General features: G+C 51.4%; 3 protein-coding genes across 8 annotated transcripts in view; 1 reads left to right on the forward strand and 2 right to left on the reverse strand.

The window, feature by feature from the left end:
- The window catches only part of CIZ1 (CDKN1A interacting zinc finger protein 1), a 30,286-nt gene extending 21,169 nt beyond the window's left edge, over positions 1 to 9,117 (forward strand). For all 6 annotated transcript variants that reach the window (XM_010587594.3, XM_023544881.2, XM_010587595.3 and 3 more), the window contains 6 exons: positions 6,643 to 6,730; positions 7,239 to 7,352; positions 7,537 to 7,686; positions 8,106 to 8,175; positions 8,386 to 8,507; positions 8,786 to 9,117. In XM_010587594.3, coding sequence (XP_010585896.1) covers positions 6,643 to 6,730; positions 7,239 to 7,352; positions 7,537 to 7,686; positions 8,106 to 8,175; positions 8,386 to 8,507; positions 8,786 to 9,001 — 760 coding nt within the window. In that variant the 3' untranslated portion in view covers positions 9,002 to 9,117. The remainder of the gene's footprint in view (positions 1 to 6,642; positions 6,731 to 7,238; positions 7,353 to 7,536; positions 7,687 to 8,105; positions 8,176 to 8,385; positions 8,508 to 8,785) is intronic.
- Positions 9,118 to 10,116: 999 nt separating this feature from the next.
- On the reverse strand, positions 10,117 to 13,654 carry BBLN (bublin coiled coil protein). The gene is made up of 2 exons (XM_064291380.1): positions 13,459 to 13,654; positions 10,117 to 10,599 (listed from the first exon to the last, which is right to left on the reverse strand). The coding sequence occupies exons 1-2, from the start codon at positions 13,535 to 13,537 to the stop codon at positions 10,427 to 10,429; spliced, it is 252 nt and encodes an 83-aa protein (XP_064147450.1). The 5' UTR covers positions 13,538 to 13,654; the 3' UTR covers positions 10,117 to 10,426.
- A 4,531-nt stretch (positions 13,655 to 18,185) lies between these two features.
- On the reverse strand, positions 18,186 to 23,186 carry LCN2 (lipocalin 2). Its single transcript, XM_003407438.4, has 6 exons — positions 21,531 to 23,186; positions 21,120 to 21,256; positions 19,819 to 19,901; positions 19,532 to 19,651; positions 19,223 to 19,321; positions 18,186 to 18,437 (listed from the first exon to the last, which is right to left on the reverse strand). Exons 1-6 carry the CDS (start codon positions 21,666 to 21,668, stop codon positions 18,415 to 18,417), a joined length of 600 nt encoding a protein of 199 aa, XP_003407486.2. The 5' UTR covers positions 21,669 to 23,186; the 3' UTR covers positions 18,186 to 18,414.
- Positions 23,187 to 26,192: the final 3,006 nt, after the last annotated feature.

Consider the following 26,192-nt stretch of genomic DNA (forward strand, 5'->3'; position numbering starts at 1 on the left):
TCCCTGTCCTGTCCCTGGTAGCCATCACAGATGTTTCTGGTGTAACCCTTTTATGACTTTTTATAATAGTAGTCTCCTTCAATATTTGTCCTTTTGAGATTGACTTATTCGCTCAACATAATGTCCTCCAGATTCATCCATGTCGTGACATGTTTCACAGATTCATCATTATTCTTTATTGTTGCATAGTATTCTATTGTGTGTATGTACCACAGTTTGTTTATCCATTCATCGGTTGATGGACACTTAAATTGTGTCCATTTTTTTGCTTTTGTGAATAATGCTGCAGTGAACATGGGTGTGCATGCGTCTATGTCACAGCTCTTATTTCTCTAAGATACATACCAAGGAGTAGGAATCATATGGTATTTCTAAATCTAGATTTTTAAGGAAGTGCCATACCATTTTCCATAGTGGTTGTTCCATTTTACATTCCCACCAGCAGTGTAGACTTCCGGTCTCCCCACACCCTCATCAGCATTTGTTGTTTTCTTTTTTTGATCAGCGCCATTATTGTCAGGGTGAGATGGTATCTCATTGTAGCTTTGATTTGCATCTTGCCCATGGCTAATGATCATGAGCATCTCTTCATGTGCTTGTTAGCCACCTGAATGCCTTCTTTGGTGAAGTGTCTGTTCATGTCTTTTGCCCATTTTTAAATGATTGTTGGTCTTTTTGATGTTGAGGTGTTTTCTATCAATTTTAGGGATTATACCCTTGTCAGATACGTTGTAGCCAAAAATTTATTCCCAATCTGTAGGTTCTCTTTTGGCAAATCTTTTGATAAGCATAAATGTTTAATTTTTAGGAGATCCCAGTTATCTAGTTTATCTTCTGCTGTTTGTGCATTTTCAGTTATGTTGTATATTAGGGCCCCTAACATTGTCCCTATTTTTTCTTCCATGATCTTTATAGTTTGACATTTACACCTTTGTTCTGAGTTAGTTTTTCTGTATGGTGTGAGGTATGGATCTTGTTTCATTTTTATGCAAATGGATATCCAGTTTTACCAGCAACATTTGTTAAAGAGACTCTTCCTGATTAGTGGACATCAGTCCTTTTTCAAAGATCAGCTGTCCATTGGTGGATGGATTTACTTTTGGGTTCTCAATTCTATTCCATTGTCTATGTGTCAGTCATTGTACCAGCACCAGGCAGTTTTGACTACTGTGGCTGTATAGTAGGTTCTGAGACTGGGGAGTCTGAAGCCTCCTACTTTGTTCTTCTTCAATAATATTTTGCTTTTCCAGGGCCCCTTTCCTTTCTATATAAAGTTGGTGATTCGTTTATCCATCTCTTTAAAGAATGCTGGAATTTGGATTGGGATTGCATTATATTTGTAGATCACTTTGGGTGGTATTGACATTTTCACAATGTTAGTCTTCTATCCACAAACATAGTGTGTTTTTCCATTTATATAGATCTCTTTTTGTTTCTTTCATTAGTATTTTGCAGTTTTCTTTGCATAAGTATTTTGTGTCCCTAGTTAGATTTATTCCTAAGTATTTTATCTTTTTGAGGGCTATTGTAAGTGGTATTTGTTTTCCTGATTTCTTTTTTGGAGTTCACTTTGTTAGTGTAGAGGAATCTGTCTTAGTTATCTAGTGCTGCTATAACAGAAATACCACACAGGTGAATGGCTTCAACAAAGAAAAATTCACTCTCTCACAGTTTAGGAGGCTAGAAGTCTGAATCAGGGTGCCAGCTCCAGGGGAAGGCTTCTCTCTCTGTCAGCTCTGGGGGAAGGTCCTTGTCATTAATCTTCCCCTGGTCTAGGAGCTTTTCAGCTTAGGGACCTTGGGTCCAAGGGACGCATGCTCTGGCTCTTCTTGTTTGGTGGTAATGAGGTCCCTCTGTCTCTCTGCTTGCCTCTCTTTTTTATATCTCAAAAGAGATTGACTTAAGACACAACCTAATCTTATAGAGTGAGTCCTGTCTCATTAACATAACTGCTGCTAATCCCACCTCATTAATATCGTAGAGGTAGGATTTACAACACACAGGAAAATCACATCAGATGACAAAGTGGTGAACAATCACACAATACTGGGAATCATGGACTAGCCAAGTTGACACACATTTTGGGGGACACAGTTCAACCCATAACAGAATCCAACTGATTTTTTTTTTTATTAACTTTTATTAAGCTTCAAGTGAACATTTACAAATCCAATCAGTCTGTCACGTATAAGTTTATATACATCTTACTCTGTACTCCCACTTGCTCTCCCCCTATTGAGTCAGCTCTTTCAGTCTCTCCTTTCGTGACAATTTTGCCAGCTTCCCTCTCTCTCTATCCTCCCATCCCCCCTCCAGACAAGAGTTGCCAACACACTCTCAAGTGTCCACCTGATATAATTAGCTCACTCTTCATCAGCATCTCTCTCCCACCCGCTGACCAGTCCTTTTCATGTTTGATGAGTTGTCTTCAGGGATGGTTCCTGTCCTGTGCCAACAGGAGGTCTGGGGAGCATGTCCGCTGGGATTCCTCTAGTCTCAGTCAGACCATTAAGTATGGTCTTTTTATGAGAATTTAGGGTCTGAATCCCACTGATCTCCTGCTCCCTCAGGAGTTCTCTGTTGTGCTTCCTGTCAGGGCAGTCATCGATTGTGGCCGGGCACCAACTAGTTCTTCTCGTCTCAGGATGACGTAGGTCTCTGGTTCATGTGGCCCTTTCTGTCTCTTGGGCTCTTAGTTGTCGTGTGGCCTTGGTGTTCTTCATTTTCCTTTGCTCCAGGTGGGTTGAGACCAATTGATGCATCTTAGATGGCCGCTTGTTAGCATTTAAGACCCCAGACGCCACATTTCAAAGTGGGATGCAGAATATTTTCATAATAGAATTATTTTGCCAGTTGACTTAGAAGTCCCTTCAAACCATGTTCCCCAGACCCCCGCCCCTGCTCCGCTGACCTTTGAAGCATTCATTTTATCCCGGAAACTTCTTTGCTTTTGGTCCAGTCCAATTGAGCTGACCTTCCATGTATTGAGTGTTGTCTTTCGCTTCACCCAAAGCAGTTCTTATCTACTGATTAATCAATAAAAAACCCTCTCCCTCCCTCCCCCCTTCGTAACCACAAAAGTATGTGTTCTTCTCAGTTTTTACTATTTCTCAAGATCTTATAATAGTGGTCTTATACAATATTTGTCCTTTTGCCTCTGACTAATTTCGCTCAGCATAATGCCTTCGAGGTTCCTCCATGTTATGAAATGTTTCACAGATTCGTCACTGTTCTTTATCAATGCATAGTATTCCATTGTGTGGATATACCACAATTTATTTACCCATTCATCCGTTGATGGACACCTTGGTTGCTTCCACCTTTTTGCTATTGTAAACAGAGCTGCAATAAACATGGGCGTGCATATGTCTGTTTGTGTGAAGGCTCTTGTATCTCTAGGGTATATTCCGAGGAGTGGGATTTCTGAGTTGTATGGTAGTTCTATTTCTAACTGTTTAAGATAACGCCAGATAGATTTCCAAAGTGGTTGTACCATTTTACATTCCCACCAGCAGTGTATAAGAGTTCCAGTCTCTCCGCAGCCTCTCCAACATTTATTATTTTGTGTTTTTTGGATTAATGCCAGCCTTGTTGGTGTGAGATGGAATCTCATCGTAGTTTTAATTTGCATTTCTCTAATGGCTAATGATCGAGAGCATTTTCTCATGTATCTGTTGGCTGCCTGAATATCTTCTTTAGTGAAGTGTGTGTTCATATCCTTTGCCCACTTCTTGATTGGGTTGTTTGTCTTTTTGTGGTTGAGTTTTGACAGAATCATGTAGATTTTAGAGATCAGGTGCTGGTCGGAGATGTCATAGCTGAAAATTCTTTCCCAGTCTGTAGGTGGTGTTTTTACTCTTTTGGTGAAGTCTTTAGATGAGCATAGGTGTTTGATTTTTAGGAGCTCCCAGTTATCTGGTTTCTCTTCATCATTTTTGGTAATGTTTTGTATTCTGTTCATGCCTTGTATTAGGGCTCCTAGGGTTGTCCCTACTTTTTCTTCCATGATCTTTATCGTTTTAGTCTTTATGTTTAGGTCTTTGATCCACTTGGAGTTAGTTTTTGTGCATGGTGTGAGGTATGGGTCCTGTTTCATTCTTTTGCAAATGGATATCCAGTTATGCCAGCACCATTTTTTAAAAAGACTATCTTTTCCCCAATTAACTGACACTGGTCCTTTGTCAAATATCAGCTGCTCATACGTGGATGGATTTATATCTGGGTTCTCAATTCTGTTCCATTGGTCTATGTGCCTGTTGTTGTACCAGTACCAGGCTGTTTTGACTACTGTGGCTGTATAATAGGTTCTGAAATCAGATAGAGTGAGGCCTCCCACTTTCTTCTTCTTTTTCAGTAATGCTTTGCTTATCCGGAGCTTCTTTCCCTTCCATATGAAATTGGTGATTTGTTTCTCTATCCCCTTAAAATATGACATTGGAATTTGGATCGGAAGTGTGTTATATGTATAGATGGCTTTTGGTAGAATAGACATTTTTACTATGTTAAGTCTTCCTATCCATGATCCAACTGATTTTTGTATGTTCATCTTGTACGCTGCCACTTTGATGAATCCTTCTATTAGTTCCAGTAACTTTCTTGTGGAGTGTCTGGGATTATCTATGTATATGATTATGTTACCTGCAAATAGGGATAGTTATACTTCTTCCTTACCAATTCATATGCCCTTTATTTCCCTTTCTTGCCTTGTTGCTCTAGGTAGGACTTCCAATATTGAGTAAGAGTGGTGATAAAGGGCATCCTTATCTGGTTCCTGTTCTCAAGGGGAATGCTTTCAGTCTCTGTCCTTTGAGAATAATGTTGGCTCTGGTTTTGTATATATGCCATTAATTATGTTGAGAAATTTCCCTTCTACTTCTGTTTTGCTGAGCGTTTTTATCAGGAAATGAGCATCGGACATTATCAAATGATCAAATGCCTTTTTTGCATCAGCTGAGATGATAATGTGGTTCCTGTCCTTTGTTTTATTTCTGTGGTGGATTACAGTGATTGATTTTCTAATGTTGAACCATCCTTGTATACCTGGTATGAACCCTACTTGGTCATGATGATTATTTTTTTGATATGCTGTTGAATTCTATTGACTAGAATATTTGCGTCTATATTCATGAGGGATGTTGGTCTGTAATTGTCTTTTTTAGTGGTGTCTTTGCCTGGCTTTGGTGTCAGAGTTATGCTGGCTTCATAGAATGAATTTGGGGATATTCCTTTATTTTCTATGTTCTGGAGTAGAGTTGGTATCAGCTCTGTGAATTTTTGGTAGAATTCTCCGGTGAAGCTGTCTGGGTCAGGACTTTTTTTTGGTTGGGAGTTTTCTTTATGACCTCTTCAGTTTCTTCCTTTGTTGTGGATCTGTTCAGATTTTCCACCTCAGTTAGTATTAGTTTGGGTAGGTTTATGTTTAACTTTTTGAGGAACCACCAAACTGTTTTTTACAGCAGCTATATCATTTTTAATTCCCCAGCAGTGTATGAAGCTTCCAGTTTCTCCACATCCTCACTAACGTTTGTTTTCAGGTTTTTTTTTTTTTTTAATAGCCATTTTAGTGGGTGTGAATCGGTGTCTTAATTGTGGTTTTGATTTACATTTCCCTGAAAACTAATGTTGTTGAGCATCTTTTCCTGTGTTTATTGTCCATTTGTGTATCTTCTTTGAAGCTATTCAAGTCCTTTGCCCATGTTTTAACTGGGTTGTTTATCTTCTTGTTGTTAAGTTGTAAGTGTTCTTTGTATATTCTGAATACTAGACCTTTATCAAGGAGCCCTGGATAAGCAATGGTTAAGTGCTTGGTTGCTAACCCAGAGGTTGGCAGCTCAAATACCCAACAGCTCTGCAGGAGAAGGACCTGGCAATATGCTTCCATAGATTATAGCCAAGAAAATCTTATGGGACAGTTCTACTCTGTCACATGGGGTTACTATGAGTTGAAAATTGACTTGTGGCACCTAACAACAGACCTTTATCAAATATATTACTATTTTCTACCATTCTTTAGGTTGTCATTTTTCTTTCTTAATAATGTCCTTTGGTGCACAAAAATTCTGATGAAGTCTGGTATCTATCTTTTTTTCTTTTGCTTGTGCCTTATCCTGAGGACATTATCTAATAATCCATCACCAAATCCATGATTTTAATTTTTGCCTGAATCTCTAGTCTAACTAGAATTTATTTGGAAGGTAGGAGGTGGGAGGAGCACACAACTTTTTTTCTCCAAGTGGATAGCAAATTCTCCCGACATAATCCATCGCATAATCTGAGCTACTCAACATCAATTTATCAGAAGCTAAGTTCCTATCTATATTTGAACTTGTTTTGGTCTTCTTATTCTGGCCCACTGACACACTGTCAGAATATACACCATGCTACAGTTTTAACTATTGTGGTTTGTGATTTTAGTTTTAATGGCTGGTATTCCAAATGCTTCTGAATCTCATTCCCCTCCCCCCAGATTTTCATTGGTTATTCTTGATTGTTTGTCTAGGTGAACCTCAGAACCATTTAATTTTCAAAAAAAGATCCTGTTGAAATTTAAATTGAAATTGTATTACATTTATGGTGTAATCTGGGAGAGCGGCTCTCTTTGTAAGAACATAGTGTCTCATTGTAATTATTGCTGTCATTCAGAGAGCCTCCATCCAGGCGCTGGTGCAACACCTGCCAGGTGTACTATATGGGGGACCTGATCCAACACCGCAGGACACAGGACCACAAGGTATGAGGGCCTGTGTGCTGTGAAGACACCAGCATGTGCAGGCTCTAAGACGAGGGCTGGGAAAGGAGGGGGTCCAGGTTGGGAGAGGAAATAAATGTTGGCCTTTGTCTCTGCATGGCTGTTACTCACTGTGTGGTTCCTGGATGAGTCAGTCGTATTTCTTCTTTGGGCCTCAGTTTCCTTATCTGTCCAATGGGGGCAAGGCACCATCTCATCCAGCCATTCAGCCATGTGGCTTGTAGGAGTCCTTTGAACACCTGCCCTCTCTCCCTTGTCCTTTCTGTCCCTGTCCTGTCTCTCTACTGCTGTCTTGTAGTCTGCCACACAGGGAAGGGATGTGTTTGCCCACCTTCTGGCGTAGGGGCAGAGTGCAGCTCAGCTTGTTACAGATGTGGTGGGCCTGGAGGTGAGAGGTGAAGTCTCTCTGGGCATTGCCTGGCCACTCGTCAAGGGGCTGGCAGCTGGGGATGCTGCCCACCACCCACCTGGCCTGCCCTCCTTTTCCCAGATTGCCAAACACTCCCTGCGACCATTCTGCACTGTGTGCAACCGCTACTTCAAGACCCCCCGCAAATTTGTAGAGCATGTGAAGTCCCAGGGACACAAGGACAAAGCCAAGGAGGTAACCCCAACTCCCTCAGAGGACATGGGCCCAGAGAGGCACAGAGCCCTGGCCAAGGCCACCCAGCAAGTTGGGGTTTATCCCAGCCCAAACTCACAGCAGGTCCAGAGGGAATGGGACTTTCGGGGGTGAAAAGTGGCAAGGTGTGGCATCTTGGCTGCCCCTTGCTCACTCCCCTGGGCAGCTGAAGACACTTGAGAAGGAGATAGCTGGTCAAGACGAAGACCACTTCATCACGGTGGATGCTGTGGGCTGCTTCGAGGGTGACGAAGAAGAGGAAGAGGAGGATGATGAAGACGAAGAGATTGAGGTTGAGGAAGAGTTCTGCAAGCAGGTGCCAGGGATGGGGGGTTGGGGGGAGCAGGCTGGAGGCTGAACTCCTGGCCCAGGAAGGACCCTGCCCTTCCTCCCCTGGAGCCAGCACTGTGCTGGCACTAATGCATGCCACAATTCATCATTAATAGGGACTATAATATTTACCTTTTATATTTTATATGACTATATAAATATACACCATGATGATTACAGGATGGTCATGTGAAATTTGCAAGGGCCTAGAAGGTATAGATTGGGAAGGACACTCTGGGAGGTAGGCTTAGCATGTGCAAAGGCTCAGAGAATGCCACCCACACCCTTCTGGAAATCAAGGGGATGGGTGGGTTGGAGAGCACAAGTGGGTTCCAGGCCTTCCCACCTGCTTGTGAAGGGTCTGGGAGAAAGCCAGATCCAAGGTCCATACTTGCATGTTTCTAGGTCAGGTCCAGAGATATGTCCATAGAGGAGTGGAAGGGCTCAGAGACCTACAGCCCCAACACCGCGTATGGTAAGACCCCATCCCCAACCCCACCAGCTGGAGCCATGGCTCTCGGGCTCCCTGAAATCCCAGCTGCAGCATTCTGGCCAAGCAGCCTGTCCCCGTGTCCTCATCTCTCCTACTCCCACCTGGAATGTGGAGAGCAGAAGGGCCCCTGAAGAGGGCGGGACACCTGGCTGGCACGGGTGATGTGAGCACGCAGACCTTGCTGTCCCACAGGCGTGGACTTCCTGGTGCCCGTGATGGGGTACATCTGCCGCATCTGCCACAAGTTCTACCACAGCAACTCGGGGGCACAGCTCTCCCACTGCAAGTCCTTGACCCACTTTGAGAACCTGCAGGTGAGCTGGGCATTCCTGCCCTGTCCTTCCCTGGGTGCTCAGACTCTTTCCAAACTGATGGGGACAGCCAGTGGTAGGAGTCAAGGTGGGGCCAGGCTCTCTGTTATTGTTCTGGGGGAGTGCTAAGGGTCAGGCTGTTAGCACCAGAGGCTAGGCTCAGAGAGGCTGAGTATATCACACAGAGTCACATAGCATATCTATGCTGTCTTGGTTGGGGCTGATGGTAGGAGCACACCAGGTAGAAGGAAGCCCTGACCTCACCTTCACCCTGTGTCCAGAAATACAAGGCGGCCAAGAACCCCAGCCCCACCACCCGGCCCGTGAGCCGCCGGTGTGCAATCAACGCCCGGAACGCCTTGACTGCCCTGTTTGCCTCCGGAGGCCGCCCACAAATCCAGCCCAGCACACAGGACATGGCCAAAACCCCCACCAAGGTGACAGCCCAACCTCCCCAGCCCCCACCACCCCGGCGCTCTACCCGCCTCAAAACCTGATAGAAGGAGCCTGCGCCCAGCCCAGGTCTGCAATACTTTTTAGAAGTCTGCTTGGAAACTCTTACATGGTTGGTGTTTTTACTTAAAATGCAATAAAAGAAGGTAGTTTGGCTGTACAGTGCCCACCAGCACTTCTGTTTGGGTGGATGGGGAAAGGGAGGCACCCCAGCCAGCTCTCAGCATCCCTGGGCAGTTTGGTGGCAGAACCTGAGAACCAGGGACTCTGGGATCATAAGGCACTTCACCTCTCCAAGCCTCAGTTTCCCTCTTAATAATATATTTCCCTCTTAATAATATATCAGGGTTAAGCAAGTACTTTCAAGGAAGATTTCATTTAATATTTACAATGACCCTGGGAAGGCCTTGTTGTTATCCCCACTTTACAGATAAAGAAATTGAGGCCTAACAAGGTCAAGTGACTTCCCCAAGGTCACACAGCTGGTAAGTATCCAGGATTCAACCGCCCGGTCTGAGCTCTAGACCCCTGTGCTGGCTTCTTTCTCCAGCCAGACTCTGGATGTTGAAGTGCAGGAAGGAGGCCTCACTGCTCAGACCCTCTGTGGTTCTGAGCTCTTGGATCACTGGCTGGGTAGCGGGAGTGCCCTTTTCATCAGGTAACCCTGTGATGGATCATTAGCAAATAGGGCCTGGGCTGGACGGGCTCTTCAGTTCTGCTGTTTCCCCATTTGGAAAGACTTTTAGAGATAGACAACCAGGCCAACCCTGTTAGTAGTCAGCTGGGGAGACCAAGGCCAAGAGCAGAGGGCCATACTCAAGGTCACACAGCCTGTATGTGACAACAGAGAGGTTGGGTTGTCTTGGTCAAAGACCCTGGTACCCAGAGAGGCTAAGAGCATCACATGGGGTTGCACAGCACTTCTGATGCTGTGGGCCGGGGCTGGGGAAGCAGCTGCTGGCCAGAGTGTATCAGGTGGGAGGAAGTCCTCTCCTCATCTGCACCCCCTGTGTCCAGAAATAAAAGGTGGCCAAGAACCCCAGCACCACCACCTGTGAGCTGCTGGTGTATGATCAACACTCAGGACACCTTAACTGCCCTGTTCGTCTCCAGGGTCCACTGGGGTCCTCTTACCAGGGTACAGAGGAGAGAGGCACAGTGGTGTTAGAGAGACCCGTTTAATGTGGATACTCAAGGCCTGGGTACAGTGAGGAGTACTCAAGAGCTGGGCAGACAGGCAATGTGTGTGGGTCACAAGCCCATAACCTGGCTCCAGGAGGGGACATTGGGCAGTGGGGGCTGGCTTAGGCAGGCAAAGGGGAGTGCCAAGAGGGTGGCCCAGACAGGCAGACCCACCAGGGGACCCACAAGTGAGCCCTTGAGAAGGTACCTAAGCCAGGTGGTGAGTGCCCAGGCCAGAGCCTGGCCAGGGGAGGCAGAGTTGGGGCCTGGCTGGGCTCTCCCAGAGCCTAGTGGGTAGCATCACTGGAGGCATCCCCAAGCTGCTGCTGGAACTCGAGGCGTGTTTGCCGATTGGACTCGAGCAGCTCCTGTAGGCGGGCGTGGAGGTGGTCATTCTTTTCCTCCAGGTGGTCCAGGCAAGAGTTGATTTGGTCCAACATGGAGTTGATGGCAGCATATTCTGGGAGGAAGGGGAAGACACAGCCCAGGTCCCATGTCTCCTTGGGACTCACAGACACCGCCCCCCCCAAACACACACCATCCCCAGCCTGCCTCCCTTGGGGGCTGGGAGACAGCATCAAAGGGGCCTTGGGCAAAGTCCCTACCGCTTCCTGACCCTCAGTCTCACCATCTGGAAAATGGGTGGATACCAAAAGGGGAAAGGCTTTTTCCAGGGTTAGGGTGATTACAGGGTGGTCGGCCAGTGTCTTACCTGGGAAGCCCTGCTAGGTGCCAAGTTTCCTCTCTCTTTCCCTCAGTAGCTACCTAGAGCCCAGAGCCCATGTTCCTGTGTCAGATATTCAAGGCGTCTATCTCCAGGTCCTGCCTCACCTCCTCTGCTCCTCAGGCAGGCCCTATTCTCCAGCCTTCTGTGGTTCCCTCCACCTTCAGGATAAAGCCCAAAGCACCCACCAGACTCTCCAAGGCCCTGTAACAGGACCCAGCCCCTGCTCCCTTCTCTAGCACCACCTCCCATGCCCTTTCTTTTCCACACTCACACCTGCCTCTGCCTATCTCAGGCCTTTTGAACATGCTCTTGCCGCTGCCTGGAATGCACTGTATCCTCCTCCTGTCTTCCTTCCTTCCTATCCTCCTGGGTGAGTCTCACTGATCCTTCAAGTCTCAGCATGGATGGTACCACGGGGAGCACTCCCGATGCCCCAGACCGGATCAGGCCTCCATTCTTGATGCCATTGCTCTCCTCACCTCCATAGCCCTCATCTCAGGATTTACTGCTCTGGTTATTTGTGTACGGGTTTTTTTCTTGTCTTGCTCATCACAGCTTCCCCACTGTGGTCACACAATAAGCATTTTACTGGATGAAAGAATGAATGAATGAATGAAGCTTCTGATTTCTAGCCTCTCTGCCTTTGCTCAACTGTCCCTGCCATCTGGAATGTTTCAACCACAACAACCTTTCAAGGACCAGTTCAGAACACCTCCTCCTTCAAGAAGTCTTCCCTGGCCTCCTTCCTCCACAGCCACTCCTGACCTGTTCTCTCAGCAACACAATGCCCCTTGCCTGTGCCCACTGCAAAACCCAGTTCTGAGCCACCCCATGACTCAGGCCCCTGTGGCTCAGACACACTCAGCTGCTCACTCAGGACCAAAGGGAAAGTACCTGGTGGTGGCTGGAAAAAGCCAGGGCCAGAAGACTATGACTGGGATGTGGGACAAATGTGTCTGTATTCAGGGGGAAGGGGACCCATCACCTCATGGACAACACGCCTCACAGAGGAGAGTCCTTGGCAAGTCTCGGCTGCATCTTAAGAGTCCAACTCTAGTGGTACAGACAGGGAAACTGGGACCCACAAAGGCAGGGACCTGCCCAGGGTCCTCCAATGGGTCAGTGTCAGGGCCAAGATCGGACTTGGGGGACAGGCGGACTTGGGTTTGATTTCCAGCTCTGCTAAGTCTCAGCAAGTTACTGCATCTCTCTGGAAAAGGGGGATAAGAACTGGGTGGTTGTGAGGATAAAAATATATCAAGAGTTCAGATAGGGTCTGGCCACAGCAAGTACTTTATAGATGGTCATTATTATCAGCATTTTGCATTCTGTGTCCTGGGATACAAGCCAGGAGAAGGCATGGGGGAGGCAGGTGTCCCCACACCACTCCTGAGCCACGCTTTATCTGTGTCAAGGGCACTTTCCAGTTCCAAGCCTTTGCCTTCTGCCTGGGACACCCTGTTTCCCACTGTTCTAAGTCCTATGAATCTGCCAACATCACTCAGTGTGACCTCCCTGGGAGCTCCTTCCAGATGCTCCCACCATGGCTGCGGCACTGCGTGGCCAAGGAACTTCCTGCCAACAGTGATTACACACATATGGATACTGGTCACTGGCATTTCCCAAGGCAGACCTAGAGCCTACCGCTCAGCTCCCCAGTAGGAGGCCTTCTACCTCTATTAAAATCAGACCCTCGGTGATAAAAATGTTCTAAAATTGATTGTGGTGATGGCTTCACAACTCTGGATATACTAAAACTATTGATTGTACACTTTAAACGGGTATATTGTATGGTATGTGAATGATATGTCAATAAAACTGTCCACAAACAAAACAAGACCCCATATTTACCCCACATTTACTAAGTTTTCTCCTCTACGTTAATAAACCACCCTTTATTACACTAAAAAGAATAACTGCTTACTAAACACTTACATGCTTGGAAACCAGCTAATATGTTCATTTTCTCATTTAACCCTGACACACCTCAATGAGAGAGACATTAATAATTATTCCTAATTTACAGATGGGGAAACTGAGGCAGCAGAGGGTGGAATGGGAGCCACCGGTTGTCTCTCCACACCTCGCCCTCCACCCCTACAGTCCTCTGCATTCAACAGGCTGCTTTGTAAGCAGGTCACATCGGCAAGGCTGGCGGACCACAACAGCAAAGCCAGGGGCCTGGGGATGCTGACTCAGCAGAGCGAGCGCACCCACCGGCTCAGCGCCTCCTGCCAATCTAAGCAGGCCCGAGCCCCGCCCCGGCCCGCCCCTCAGGTGCCTGCGTCCCCCCCGAGGCTGAAGGAAGTGGCTGGAGCGAAGCCCAAACGGCCGAATGTCCCTGAAGTTGCCTCAGTTTCCCCACCTGTAAAACGCCGCAGATCGCCCACAGTTCTCCAATGCTGCGCTTTCCAGGGACCGCTCGCAAGCGCTCTCCGCACCCCCAGGCGGCGCCTGCAACTCGGGACCCACCCAGGGGTGGGAGAGAGGAGGGCTCTTCAGCCCCTTCCGAGCTCCAAACCGACCCCAATTCCCCTCCCCAGGAGGGCACCTCTGCAAAGGCAAAGGTCGCTTCAGCTGCCCCTCGGTCACCTGCTTCCCCGAAGCCGTCATCCTCGCCTTCCGCACCCGGCTCCACCGGCATGCCTAGGTCCCCGTTGGGGCCCGACATTGCAGGCTTGCGCGCCGCAAGGCCTGCAAGACGATGGAACACCGGGACCGTGGCGCCGAAAGCCGGCGCTGGGCGGAACGTAGCAGCAGCGGCCAGAACGCCGGGCCGGAAGGGTAGAATGTGGGGGCGGGACGCGGCCGGGAGCTCCGAGTCCCGCCCGCCTTGCCCACACCCGGCGGCCCCAGCTCCGCCCCCGCCCCGCCCCACCTACAGACCCCGCCTCCGCGGCCCAAGCTCTGTCCCCGCCCCTTCGTCAGACTCCGCCCCAATCCGCCCGGGCTCCACCCCCGCCCCGCCTCACAGTCAGAGCTCCGCCCACGTCTCCCCCTATGCCCCCGGAGCCCTGCCCCTCTCCGAGTCCCCGCGGGGAAGCCTAGGCATATAGAGACTAGCGATCAGCTAAGCCAAACGGGCCTGTCGGAGGGGCGAGAGCAGCCGGAGACTCCCACTTTCCCCTTCCTACTGCTGGGGACCTCCGTGTCGGCGGACCAGACCATCACTGTGGGCAAAATGTGAGACGCGTGATTCCCAAGGCTCCCTATGGCTTGGGGAAAGTTTGTTCTGCAGCCCTCCTGAGAGTCACGGAGGGGCTACCTCCTCTCCCGCCCCCAGCCCAACGGAGGCGGCCCACTCCACGGTCTGTCCGGGGCCTGCCCAGCCTTTCAGCTGTTCTCCTGAGCTCTCAGTGGCTGCCCTGTCCCAGCTAGGTAGATCCTGAGAGTGGGAATCCAGTCGGGACTCCAGCCTTGGACAGGGAAGTAGGGGAAAGTCCATTTTAGGAAGATCCCCTTCTCTGGTCTCGGGGGCAGGGGCAAAGGGTGAGGCTCCCCCTAAGCTTCCGCTCTTCCCAAACCCCACCCAGGACTGTGTTTCATATTATAAAGAAAATAGTTTGCTGACTTTATCAATAAAGTGAAGAGACAACCTAAAGATTGGGGGAAAATTTTGAGGAACCGTATATTTGATAATGGTTTAATATCCAGAATATTTAAAGAACTCAGACAGCAGAACAGGGTCCCTAGGTGGCACAGTTTGTGCTTGTCCACTAACATAAAGGTTGGTGTTTCAAACCCACCCAGCAGCATGGCAGGAGAAAGGCCTAGCAATCTGCTTCCATAAAGATTATAGCTTAGAAAACCCTACGGAGCTCAGTTCTATCCTGTAACACATAGGGTCACCATGAGACGGGATCGACTTGACAGCAGCAGGTAATGGGTACAACCTAAGTGGATACCTCATCCATTGCTGGTGGGAATGCAAAATGTTGCAGCCACTGTGGAAAATAGTTTGGCTGTTCCTCAAAGAGTTAAACGTAGAACTACCATAGGACCCAGCAAGTCCACTCCTAGGTATGTGCCCAAAAGGATTGAAAGCAGGAATGCCAACAGAAACTTGTACATCAGTGTTCATTGCAGCACACTGTTCACGATAGCCAAAAAGAGGAAACATCCTAAATGTCTCTCAATAAATAAATGAATAAACAAAATGTGGTACATCCATATAATGGAGCATCAGTCGCCATAAAGAGAAATGAAGTTCTGATACATATTTAGATAAACCTTGAAAACATTACGCTAAGTGAGATAAGTCAGACACAAAAGGACCAATATTGTATGATCCCACATATCTGAAGTACCTGGAAGATAGCAGGTATAGAAACCTGTCAGGGAACACAGAGTTCTGTTCTTTTGGTTGCTGAAATGCCATTGTCCCAGAGAGGGTCTCTTATGGGTCGGCTCGGGGCAAGTGCCCAGCTTTCCTTCCTTCTCAGCCCTGCTCAGACTTCTACCCTGCACTGCCCTGGCTCAGCTTCCTCTTTTCCAGGAAGACAACCAGTCCCAGAGAGTGCATCCTTCTACCATCAGGACCCCCATCCCACCATGCGGACTGCACAGGGAAGTCCCTCACCTTCTCCTGTTAGAAACTGGGGTTCACGGATACCTGAGCCTGAGGCCCGGGGTTAGGGACTAGTGCCAGAGTCTGTAGGACCCCCAGAACCCCAGCAGGACCAGCTCCACCCACAGCATCTGAGGACTGGTCATTCTCCAGAGCCTGAGCAGGCGCTGGGACCTGGTGCCACGTGTGTAGACCGAGGGAGGGAAGCAGCAGAAATGGAGTGCACTGGGAGATCCCTATTCATGGGGCTGGCTTGGCTTCCACCCAGGGCCTAAGAACAGCCCAGTGGAAGCTTATGATCCTAGAGGGAGCAGGATGGGTGGACAGAGCAAAACTGTAGTCTCATCCTCCACTGGGCTGCTTATGAAAGAGGCATCATCCTGGACCCAACAGGGCTGAATGAGGGGGCAGGAGGCAGAGGTCCCCTTCAGGGCTGGCACCTTCTCTAGTCCCAGAGAGCAGAGCTGACCTAGATCTCACCCATCCCACACCTGTGGTATAGGCCCACACACCAGACCAGAGGGGAAAACAGCCACTCCCTCCATCACGGCCAGCTGATGGAGGGAGGAGGTATGTGCCTTGGCTCAGCCCTGCCTCTGGAGCTGCTGGAGACTTCCCAAGTAGGATGGGGACCCTCTCACCCTCCATCTCACAAGCGCTACCACCATTCTCTCTCCAAACTTATGTGCCAGGCTGAATAATGGCCCCCAAAATACCCAGGTCCTAGTCCCTGGAATCTGTAAGTGTTACCTGATTTGGGAGTAAGATTTTTGTAGAAGTCGTTGATGATTTTGAGATGGGGAGATTATCCTGGATTATCTGGGTATCCCTAAATATAATCATAATTCCTAATAAGAGGGAAGCAGAGGGAGCTTTGACTACAGACAGAATAGAGAAGGCAATGTGAGGAACTCAGCAGAGAAAGAGCTTAGGGCTTTGAAGATGGAGGAAGGGGCCATAAACCAAGAAATGCTCTTCTAGAAGCCGGAAAAGGCAAGGTTAACTGATCTTTCCTAGACCCTCCGCATGGGGTGTTGCCCTGTGGCAACCTTGATTTCGGCCCAGTGAAACTGATCTCAGACTTCTGACCTTCAGAACTGTAAGAGAACAAATGTGTGTTGTTTCAAGCAACCAAGTGTGTAGTAATTTGTTATGACAGCCACAGGAAACCAACATATCTGTTCACTCAGGAGAAAACACAAAGCCCCATTTGTGCCATAAGATCTTGTTCCTTAAAGGCCAGCAGGCCCAGGTGGTGACAGGAAGCTTGGGCCAAGTTAAAGAAGCTGGATCTGCACAGTCCTCAATGGGGCTGGGGGCCATGTGTGCTGGTTTCAGCTTTCTCCCCTTGGCCAGCTTTGGAGCTCTGGCCAGTTGTTCACTGGGCTCCATTTTCAGTCTGGGGCCTTTCTGGGCTTGGGCATGGGCCTCTATCTCTCACTTGCGGCCTGGGCTGCACCAAGCTGGTCTCCCCAGAGTCTGGCCCTGCTTTCCAAGGCTGCTACAGCATTTGGTGGAACTGAGTCTCAGGCCTGTCCTGTTATCTGGGGGACTAAGGCAGGGACTGCTCACAGTTCCAGTATCTCTTCTGCCCCCAGACAGGTGTCTATGGGATGGGTAGCCAAATGTCATGGGTTGAATTGTGTCCCCCCAAAGTATGTCAACTTGGTTAGGCCATGATTCCCAGTATTGTGTGGTTGTCCTCCATTTTGTGATTGATACAATTTTCCTGTATGTTGTTAATCCTAATCTGCCTGTGGTTAATGAGGCAATATTAGGTTATGTTAAAGAGGATTAGGTAGGATTGTAACACCCTTACTAAGGTCACATCCCTAATGGCATGTAAAGGGAGTTTCCCTGGGGTGTGGCCTACACCAGTCAGGGAAGGAATTCCTGTTGTATGATGCAGACACAGAGGGGATGCAGCTGTGGCCAGTGAGTAGACAGGGGTTTACCCATCCCCAGAACATAGGCCTAGCCAAGCGGTGGGTGCAGACTCCTGGTCCCAGGGCCTAGAGTTTTGGAGCCTTCTACCTGGAACCTGGCAGCATTACCCTCCCAACCACCTACCTTGCAACTGCCCCTCACCCATCCTTGGCTTCAGAATGGCCCCTAGAGTAGTCCAGAAGTGATTATGGGGGAGGCATGGGGTCAGAGACAAAATTCTGAATGGTCAGCATGGGCACTGCCACCTACCAGGTGCGGGCAAGAGGGTGGGTACTGGGCCCACAGGGGCCTGGCAGGGGTCAGGGAACCACCCTTGCTGACCTCTCTGCCTGGCATAGCCTCAGGCTGGGCATGCACCCCTCCTGTCTGGCCTGCTATGTCCCAGCACCTACATGGGTCCTGAAGAGATGGGGGCAGCTACACCTCAGCTGCTCTAGGGCCCCTCCAGCTCTCAGCCCTGTCTGGGCCTCTGTTGTGGAGCCTGTTGCAGGCATCTGAGTGTGGTCATGAGGTGAGGCCCCATCTATCTCCTCGTTGGACTGGGTGCCCTTTGCAGGCAGGGGCATGTGAGAGCTGCCCAGGGTTGGAAGCTTGGAAATGGCCAATCAAAGCAGGAGGAAGTGAGGTATTTCTTCATGGAAGGGCTCAGGGGCAGTCAGCTGTGAGAGGGCTGAAGCAGTACTCCGAATCTTCTTTCCTTTGCTCTTTTGCTCTGCAGCTGGGTGGGTCCTGCGGCCTCCATCCCTCCGTGGGAACTGAGGGGCCCTGGGAGCAATGCCAGTGAGAGCCTGCCCTTTGCCCCTCCCCCCATGGCCCAGGCATCAAGGAGCACAGTCTCAGGACCTTGGTGGCATGTGTTTATTTAGCAGGCAATGTGGGTTGGATCAGGAAGGCAGGCTGGGGGAGCAAACTGGGCACACCGCACCGAGTAGAGTCTCCTGGCTCTCTCACTGCTGGCAGGGCTGGCAAGAGCAGCTGGGGGCACCCTGAGCAGAGGCCAGTCCCTCCCCAGGTCAGCCATACTCACTGCACAGTCACGCATCATCAATGCACCGGTCTGTGGGGGAGAGAGTCAGTCAGGACAGCAGGAGTGTGTGTGTGTGCGTGTGTGTGAGAGAGAGAGAGAGAACCCTGACTGCCTGGGCCCCTGCAATTCCTCTGCACTGTCCCAGGCCCCAGCAGAGCCCAACAGCGGACCTGAGTTGGAGTCACAGAGGGACTGATGATGGGGGTGGGCAGAAGCAGGAAGCTGAGGGAAAATGTAAGCAAAAGGCCTGGGAGAGGGCTGAGCTGGGGACACCCAGGAGGGAAACAAGGCCCAGCCCCACACCTGCATAGGCACTCAGGCCTCCTGCCTGTTTACTGGCTGGGCCCTGGCAGCCTCTCAGCCTGGAAGCTGGGGGCTTTTTGAGTGGGCTGGCAGGAGCTCTCTGCCTAGGCTAGGCCACCTGAAGACAAGGGCACCTCCCAAGTCAGTGGTGAGCAAGCCCCAGGATGAGGGGAGTTGGCTCAGGATAGCAGGACCCAGGACAGCAGGGTGAGGGGAAGGAGCCCAGGGCAGTGACACTGGACCTGGACTTGAAACTTCCACCTGGGCAGGCCCCGGTAACCTGTCAGGGAGGAGCACTTGGGGCCTGGATCCCCACAGGCCCCACAGACCCAGGGCAGGACAGGGTCTTCCTGAACCCAAAGTGGCTCCCAGGGGTCTCCTGGACCATCCACCCCTCAGGCCTCAGTGCCTAGAGCAGAGGATTGAATCCTCCCCTTCCCATTCCCCAGTGCGGCAGCATCAGGCCTGGATGGTCCCCATGTTCCCTTCTCCTTCCCCCAACCAGCCATTACCAATTGGGACAGGGAAGATGATGTGGTCAGAGAGGCCCAGAGATTTGGCGAAGCGAATGAAGCGCTCCTTCAGCTCAGGGGTCAGCTCCTTGGTTCTCCCTGTGGCCAAGATAGTCGGTTCAGCCGGCAAACACTCCATAAATATTTTGAATGAGGGAAGGAGGGTCTAAGGAAAGACCTCTCTCCCTGGCCTCCCAGGAGTTTAAAGCAGAGCTGGAGTAGATCTTGGGGTCTGGGTGGGGATGGACCTCTCCTGTCCTCGAGTGTGACTAGGAGGTGGGTCCCCGAGGGGTAGGGGTGAAGACTCACCGTAGAGGGTGGTTTTGAAGTACTCTCCGTTTTTAGAAACCTTCTTGAAGAACACTATGGCAAACTGGTTGTAGTTGGTGGCTGTCACACGCACCGTATAGCTCTGCAAACCTGGGAAATCTGCGAGTGGGTGATGAGGGGTGAGTCCTGCCCTGGGGGAGCAGGGGCTGCCCCCCTCCATATAATATCATCCGTGTGGAGGGGCAGGGAAGTCTATATCCCTTCTGGGAGAATCCGGAAGCATTCAAGCCCCTGAGCTCAGGATCCCTGCCTCAACTGGGACTCACTCTTAATGTTGCCCAGGTTGAACTGGCCTGGCTGGAAACTTGGGACAAAAGTTCTGATCCAGTAGGAACACTTCCCATCCTCCCTGTGGGAGAGAGAGATGGCCAGTGAGAGAGGAGACGACATAGGCTTGGGCCCCCTGGGCTGGACAAGATGGGGTCCAGGGCTGCAGCTAGAGGGGCCAGGATTCTGATGTCCCCAACCCAGCCCAACCCATGACAGCTCGTCCACTTTCTACAGCAAGAGGCCCCACCCCACCCACCTTAGATAAGCCTGGGTCTTCCTCCTGTGAGCCTGTCCCTGCCTGGCCTGCTGCCCCAGGCCACCTGACGCTGTGTGGACCCTCCCACCAGCACCACTGTTCTCTCCTCAGGGCTGCCTGCCTTGGGTGGCTTTCCCTGCCTACTGCCCCACCGCTGGCACTCACTCACCCTGCTACTCTCCTGGGTGATTTACCCTCTGAGGTTCTAGTCTGCTCCATGCCAAGAACTCCTCTAGCTCTCAGACCAACCCTGACCTCTTCCCTGAGTCCCACTCTCTGAGAACAGGGCCATCCTGCCCACCCCACCCCCGTCCCCCTGGTCCCCGTTCCTAGCAGCCCAGAATTTAGCTCTCCAAATCTGCCTTCCTCTGCTCCTTGCTCTACAAACGCACCAGCCCCAGCCCACCCAGTTGTTACAGCCAGAAACCCACAGGGGTGGAATTATCCTTAGCTCCCCCTCTCCAAATCCTAATCTGCCCTGCCTCTGTCATCTTCACCTGTGTGACTGACTGGCCTCACTTTCTCTGGACTCCCACCATCCCAGTCTGCACCCTGCATTTCCCTCCCCGCTGTAGCCCCCGGACCCTGCCATCTCCTGCTCAGAGCACCCAGGCTGATGGCTGCCTGTTTCCTGAAGGAGTGGCCCTCTCTGATTCAACTCTCTCCTGCAGTGAATGTCCTACACGTCCTTCTGAGGCAGGTTAGCTTCTTCAAGGAAGGCCTCTATGAAGACTCAGGTAGGATTCCAGGCTGGATCCAGTGTCCTTCCTCCAGCTCCAGGGCACCCCTAATCTCTCCATCTTGTTTGCTGAGGATTGTCTGTGCCCATTCCACTAGTGTCTTATGTGTGTCTGCACTGAAGTGACCACTAAACGTTGGTTGGATGAATGAATAAATGAATTAATCCAGTAAGAAGCAGTGGGATAAATAATTGCATCCCTCAGCTTTTTTTCCCCGTGGCTGTGACATCTGTCTGCTTCTCAGGCCCCTGGGGTAGCATCCCAGGTCCCACATGCTCCCCCAGGGGGAGGCGGCTCTCACTGGAGCAGGGTGGAGGTGACATTGTAGCTGCCATCTTCTTTCAGCTCATAGGTGGTGGTGTACATCTTAAACTGGCCTTGTTCTTTTTTCTCAACTGCGTTCCCCGCCAGGCCAATGACGTACCACTTCCCCTGGAACTGCAGAGGGGACTGGTGATGGGCAGAGCCCAGGTACAGCCCCGGGAACCCTCCCTTCTGCCCCATTCCTGCTGGTACCTCTGGGAAACCTGGCCCAGAGGGACATGGGTCTTCCATCAGGGTACCTGTGGGTAGGGCTGGGCTGAAGCCAGGGCCCTGGACTCCCTGAGTAGTGCTTGCCCCCCAGCCCAACACAAGGACTTTTTACATCTCTGCCCCTCTGCCCCTGATCCTCCCTGGGCCCTCCCTGCAGGTGGCCCTCCAGGCCCCTTACCTTGTCATCCTGGAAGTCTGGCTGCAGAGGGACCCTGAGCAAAGGGGGGGCAGGAATCAGGGTTGGGCTGTGTGTCTGGGCCTGGGTCTGCAGGGCCCCCAGCAGGGTGAGGCCGAGCCACAGGAGATTTAGGGGCATAGTTTCTGAGCTGAGGAAGCTGGAGCTCCAGGCAGCTACTGGGCCTGGCAGGTGATGAGGAAGAAGAGGCAAGTGAGGAGACTAGCCTGGGGATCCTATTTATGGGCCCACCTGGCTGCCGGCACACCCCAGGGCGGGGTGATTCACCCTTTACAAAATTCAGGAAGGGTGAGGCAATTGCCAGCAACTCCTGCTGAAACACTTAGCAAGGTTTCTGCGCCTTTTTCCTCCTGGTTGGGATTGTGCAAGATGGAGGGGCAGGAAGGCCTGGGGGAAGGGTGGTGGGAGGGGATACTCCCCAGAAGGAACTTCCAGCAGGGACAATGGTCCCTCCACATGTTCTTTGTGCTCCTTCCCTTCACTCTGAGTTTGACCCCCGAGCTGGACAAGCTGTCATCTCTGACCTCCAGGAGCCCTTGCTGGGGCTTAAGCCCAGGGTAGGATATATGTGGTGAGGCCTCCTCCCCGTACCTGCTGAAAACAGAATGCGTCACCCCAACAGACCATGTGCTGTTTCCTGGTTCTCATAAAGGACAGGGAAGGGGGTGGTGGCAGATGAGAGTGGATCTTCCTGGCACGAAAGGACAGGGTGTCTCTACTCTGAGCTAGCTGAGTCTAGATCCTGGCTCCCCCAGGAGCCCCCCACCAGACCCTGGCACAGGGTGAGATGCCAGTGAGACTGACCTGGGAGTGCGTCCCACGTTAGGAGTGCTCCCTACCTTGAGTCAGGGCAAACCCTCTTTCATGTCCCATTTATAGCACTCTGGGCAGCCATTGGGATGGGGATCCCTCACCTCCCATGGGGCCTAGTGGGCAGAGACCCCAAGGGGGGCATGTGAGCTGCAGATGTGGCCTTCAGCAAAGCAAAGCACTGAGATCGCAGGCCCAGCTTCATTCTGGCGTCCTGGTGAGTGGAGGATGAGGTGTGTACATCTGCCTGTGGTGAGGGCAGGCATACCTTTAGCCTGGTGGGCTGGGCCAGAAAGTGGGCGCTCTGCCCTGCCACTCTGGTTACCAGTTGCTTTGGGTCACAGAGAGTGTGAGGACTTGGCCTCATCCTTGAAAGGCTATGGAGACCACCACCCCCCCAATCTCTGGCCCAGACAGACTGGAGACAAGCCTGGGCCTTGGGCTGGTTGCCCAGTGGCTCCCAGAACTGTCCCTGAGATAGCTGATCCCAACTTTGTCTTGGAGAGAAACAGTTTCCTCACTAGGGGCCTGGCCAGTGTCCTTGGGAGGCAGTGACGGGTCCCAGCCCTCCTGTAGTGTCTCCCAGAGATGGTTCACTCATGAGGACCAAGGCTGTCCTGAATGCCTAGTGGCCTGCTTCTGACCTCAGGCCGAATTGAAGATCGGCTGCCTCTGATGGACTCATAGGGACCTCATTGGCTCTACCCAATAGCTGCTTAAGAATTGGCACCCCATCTGACTGAGACTGGAGGGACCCCAGAGGTCATGGCCACGGACCCTCTGTTAGCCCAAGACTGGAACCATTCCTGAAGCCAACTCTTCAAATAGGGATTGCACTGGACTATAAGACAGAAGATGATACTGATGAGGAGTGAGCTTCTTGGCTCAAGTAGACACACGAGACTATGTGGGCAGCTCCTGTCTGGAGGCAAGACGAGAAGGGAGAGGGGGACAGGAGCTGGCTGAATGGACGTGGGGAATACAGGGTGGAGAGGAGGAGTGTGCTGTCTCATTAGGGGGAGGGCAGCTAGGGTTACATAGCGAAGTGTGTAAGCTTTTGTATGAGAGACTGACTTGATTTGTAAACTTTCACTTAAGCACAATAAAAAAAAAAAGAATCGGCACCCCAAACCTGGGCTCTGGGGCAGCGGGGCTCAGAGTGAAGTGGCCTTGAAGGGAGTCCTGAGCTGGTGGGCAGGGTGTAGCCTCAGCCCCCACTAGACCCACCCCACCCCCAGCCCTCTCAGCCTGTCCTGCCCTCTGGATGGGGGTGATGAAAGGGCAGGAAGCGAAGATGAGCACAGCTGCAGGGGCAATGATGTTGATGTTGCCACCAGAGCCCGCCCCCCCACCTCCAGCCTCACAGCCCCTGGTGGCCCCACCCCTGTCCAAAGATGCTACTTTCTTTGACCTTAAAAGGTATCTTTGAGTCTGTGGTAACTGTTGGAAATGGGTAGACTGGTGGTTGGAGCCCCAAATAATTTTGTTAGGGGAGGGGCAGTGCCCTGGCCCATCGAGGATACACTAGACAGAGTACTCTGGACTCTGGAAGTCAGGGAGCAGTCACCAGAGGTGGGGCACCTGGCCATGAAGTGGGCCAAGGGGTAAGGGGAGGCACTGGCTGTGCGTCATGAGAGAACCAGGGCCGGGTGTAGGAGGGAGACAGCCTAGCCCAGGGACCCCCAGGCAGGGTTTGAATCCTGGCTCCTCCAGGTATACACAACCCCTGCCCCACCCAGTTTCCCTCTCTGCAGAGTCGATGAGGCCATATAGGACAGCCCCTGGGAATTTGGGTGTCCCTAACTGAGGTCTTCTTTGAGTTTCTGTCCAAACCCACACAGGGCCCATTCTTCTCTCTGAGCTGGCTCCAGGCCTCTTTCAGGCCCACTGGTCTGCAGGTTTCTGGCTCTAGCAACTGGGTGGGCTGGGGCTGGTGCGTTTGTAGAACAAGGAGCCCTGGTGGCCCAATGGTTAAGTGCTCAGCTGCTAACCAAAAAGTTGGTGGTTTGAACCCACCAGCTGTTCCTTGGGAGAAAGACGTGGCAGTCTGCTTCCGTAAAAATTACAGCCTCCCTATTAATTTTTTTTTTTTTTTATGGGACAGTTCTACTCTGTCCTGTAGGGTCGCTATGAGTCAGAATCAACTCAGTGGCAAAGGGTTTGGGGTTTTTGGTTTTGGCCTTGTCTCACTATTTTCCCATCTCTTCATCAGTCTTTGCCTCTGCCGACACCTGGTAACAGTCATCTCATTATCCTTTCCTCACCTGGTTGCTTCCTCTTTTCTTTCTCAGCCCAGCCCTGGAGCTTGAATGGCCCAGGAGCTGGGGCAGGGGATAATAAGAGTGAAGGGGATGGACAAGGCCTGTCTGAGTCTCAGCTATGCAGTGTCCCAGCCAGACCTCTTGGGGGCCCAAGGACAGTCATAGCCATGGCTAGGGCAGAGGCCAGGCCAAGCAGTGGAAGATCATGGTCAACAGGTGTTCTGGGCTGGGCTGGCTGTGGCTGGAGGGGCAGGGAGGGAATCAGCTGGGGGCACATATAGCTTTCTGGCTGAGGAAGGCGAGGGGCCCAGCAGACACAGTGGGTAAAGGTGATAAAGGTGAAAGGCTTACTCACCCTCTTCAGAGTCCAGCAGGGCTCAGGGGGTACTCCTCAACCGCCAATACACGCATTACACATGCCCACATATACCTCACACAAGCTGTGAGACTCAGCACTAGGGGGGCTGGATGAGGACTGTGGTGTAGACCTTGGACCCCTGACCAGCTCTAAGGGATCGAGAGTGGTCAGGACACTGAATGCCCCCACTCCTCGAAATTCCCTTGGAGGGACTAAAGGGTTCACACTGCCCAGAGTTGGGGCAATCCCTTGGCTCTGGGGCTCTCCAAACAGTCTGTCACTGTGTGTGGTATGACACCCACTCTCTCATCTTCCCTTGGCCCTCTGCTGGTTTCCACTGTGGCCCCTAGAGGAGGAGTGGCTGGTCCTGCAGGGCCCTGGGCGTCAGCCCAGCTGTGCGGCAGTGAGATGGTCACCCCACCAGCGCTCTCTCTCTCTAGGAAGCAGCAGCTGTTTGGAGTGAAGCCTGTACAAACCCATCCTAGGAGAAACGAGGGTGGGCCTTTGGAGTCCTCCTCAGGGTTTGCAACTACGAGAACTTAAAAACTGTCATACCTCTGGGGCAAGGGGCTGGGAGAACAAGGGATCCTGCCTCCCCCACCCCATGAGAGTCTTCTGCGCCCACCCTTTGTGCTGCTCCAGACCACTCTCACTATCTCTGGCTGGTGGCTCTTCTCCCCTTCCCACGCCCAAGAGGAAAGCCTCTGAAAAAATCACTTTTACAGCCAGTCCTCCCGTAGAGGGGCTTGTGCTCACCCCTGGTCTAATTCACCTGTGAGGGCATCAAGACACTCCCTGATGGTGCTTGCATCCTGGTAATCCAATCTGGACCCCTGGTCTGGCTCCCAGAATCTCCTGAGCAGCTTGCAGCCTGGCCATGGATGGTTGGGGCTAAAGCAGCCCACTCTCACCTGTTTGAAGGGCTGGGCAGGAGGTCTCCAGACAGGCAGGGACTAGGTAGGCTTCTTGGTGCCTCCCTGGACACGAGGGGCAAGGTCGGGGACCCCCTCCCACAAAGACCGGAAGTGGGAAGGACCATTTATGGTAGGGGCTTGGGCTGAGTCCTATTTCTGGAAGTAGCTTTCCCAACCTCCATGCCATAGCTCACCCAGGGGGGTCTGGAGGATTTCCTGGTTCCTGCCCCTTCCACCTGACAGGGAACCTGCTCTGAGAGGCAGCCCTTCCCAGCATGCCCCCAGCAATATACCCACCAGA

This window comes from Loxodonta africana, chromosome 9 (genome assembly GCF_030014295.1).
Source record: "Loxodonta africana isolate mLoxAfr1 chromosome 9, mLoxAfr1.hap2, whole genome shotgun sequence".
Classification (NCBI taxonomy): domain Eukaryota; kingdom Metazoa; phylum Chordata; class Mammalia; order Proboscidea; family Elephantidae; genus Loxodonta; species Loxodonta africana.

Bases quoted from the DNA above. Each gene is read 5' to 3' on its own strand.
- BBLN (XM_064291380.1), bottom strand. From the start codon at position 13,537: ATGTCGGGCCCCAACGGGGACCTAGGCATGCCGGTGGAGCCGGGTGCG. The intron at 10,600-13,458 runs GTGACCGAGGGG...CCTTCCTCCCAG, and splicing joins TGACGGCTTCGGGGAAGCAG to AATATGCTGCCATCAACTCC.
- LCN2 (XM_003407438.4), bottom strand. From the start codon at position 21,668: ATGCCCCTAAATCTCCTGTGGCTCGGCCTCACCCTGCTGGGGGCCCTG. The intron at 19,652-19,818 runs GTGAGTCCCAGT...ACCCACTCGCAG, and splicing joins CAACCTGGGCAACATTAAGA to ATTTCCCAGGTTTGCAGAGC. The intron at 19,322-19,531 runs GTGAGTCTTCAC...TCTTGGCCACAG, and splicing joins CTTCAAAACCACCCTCTACG to GGAGAACCAAGGAGCTGACC.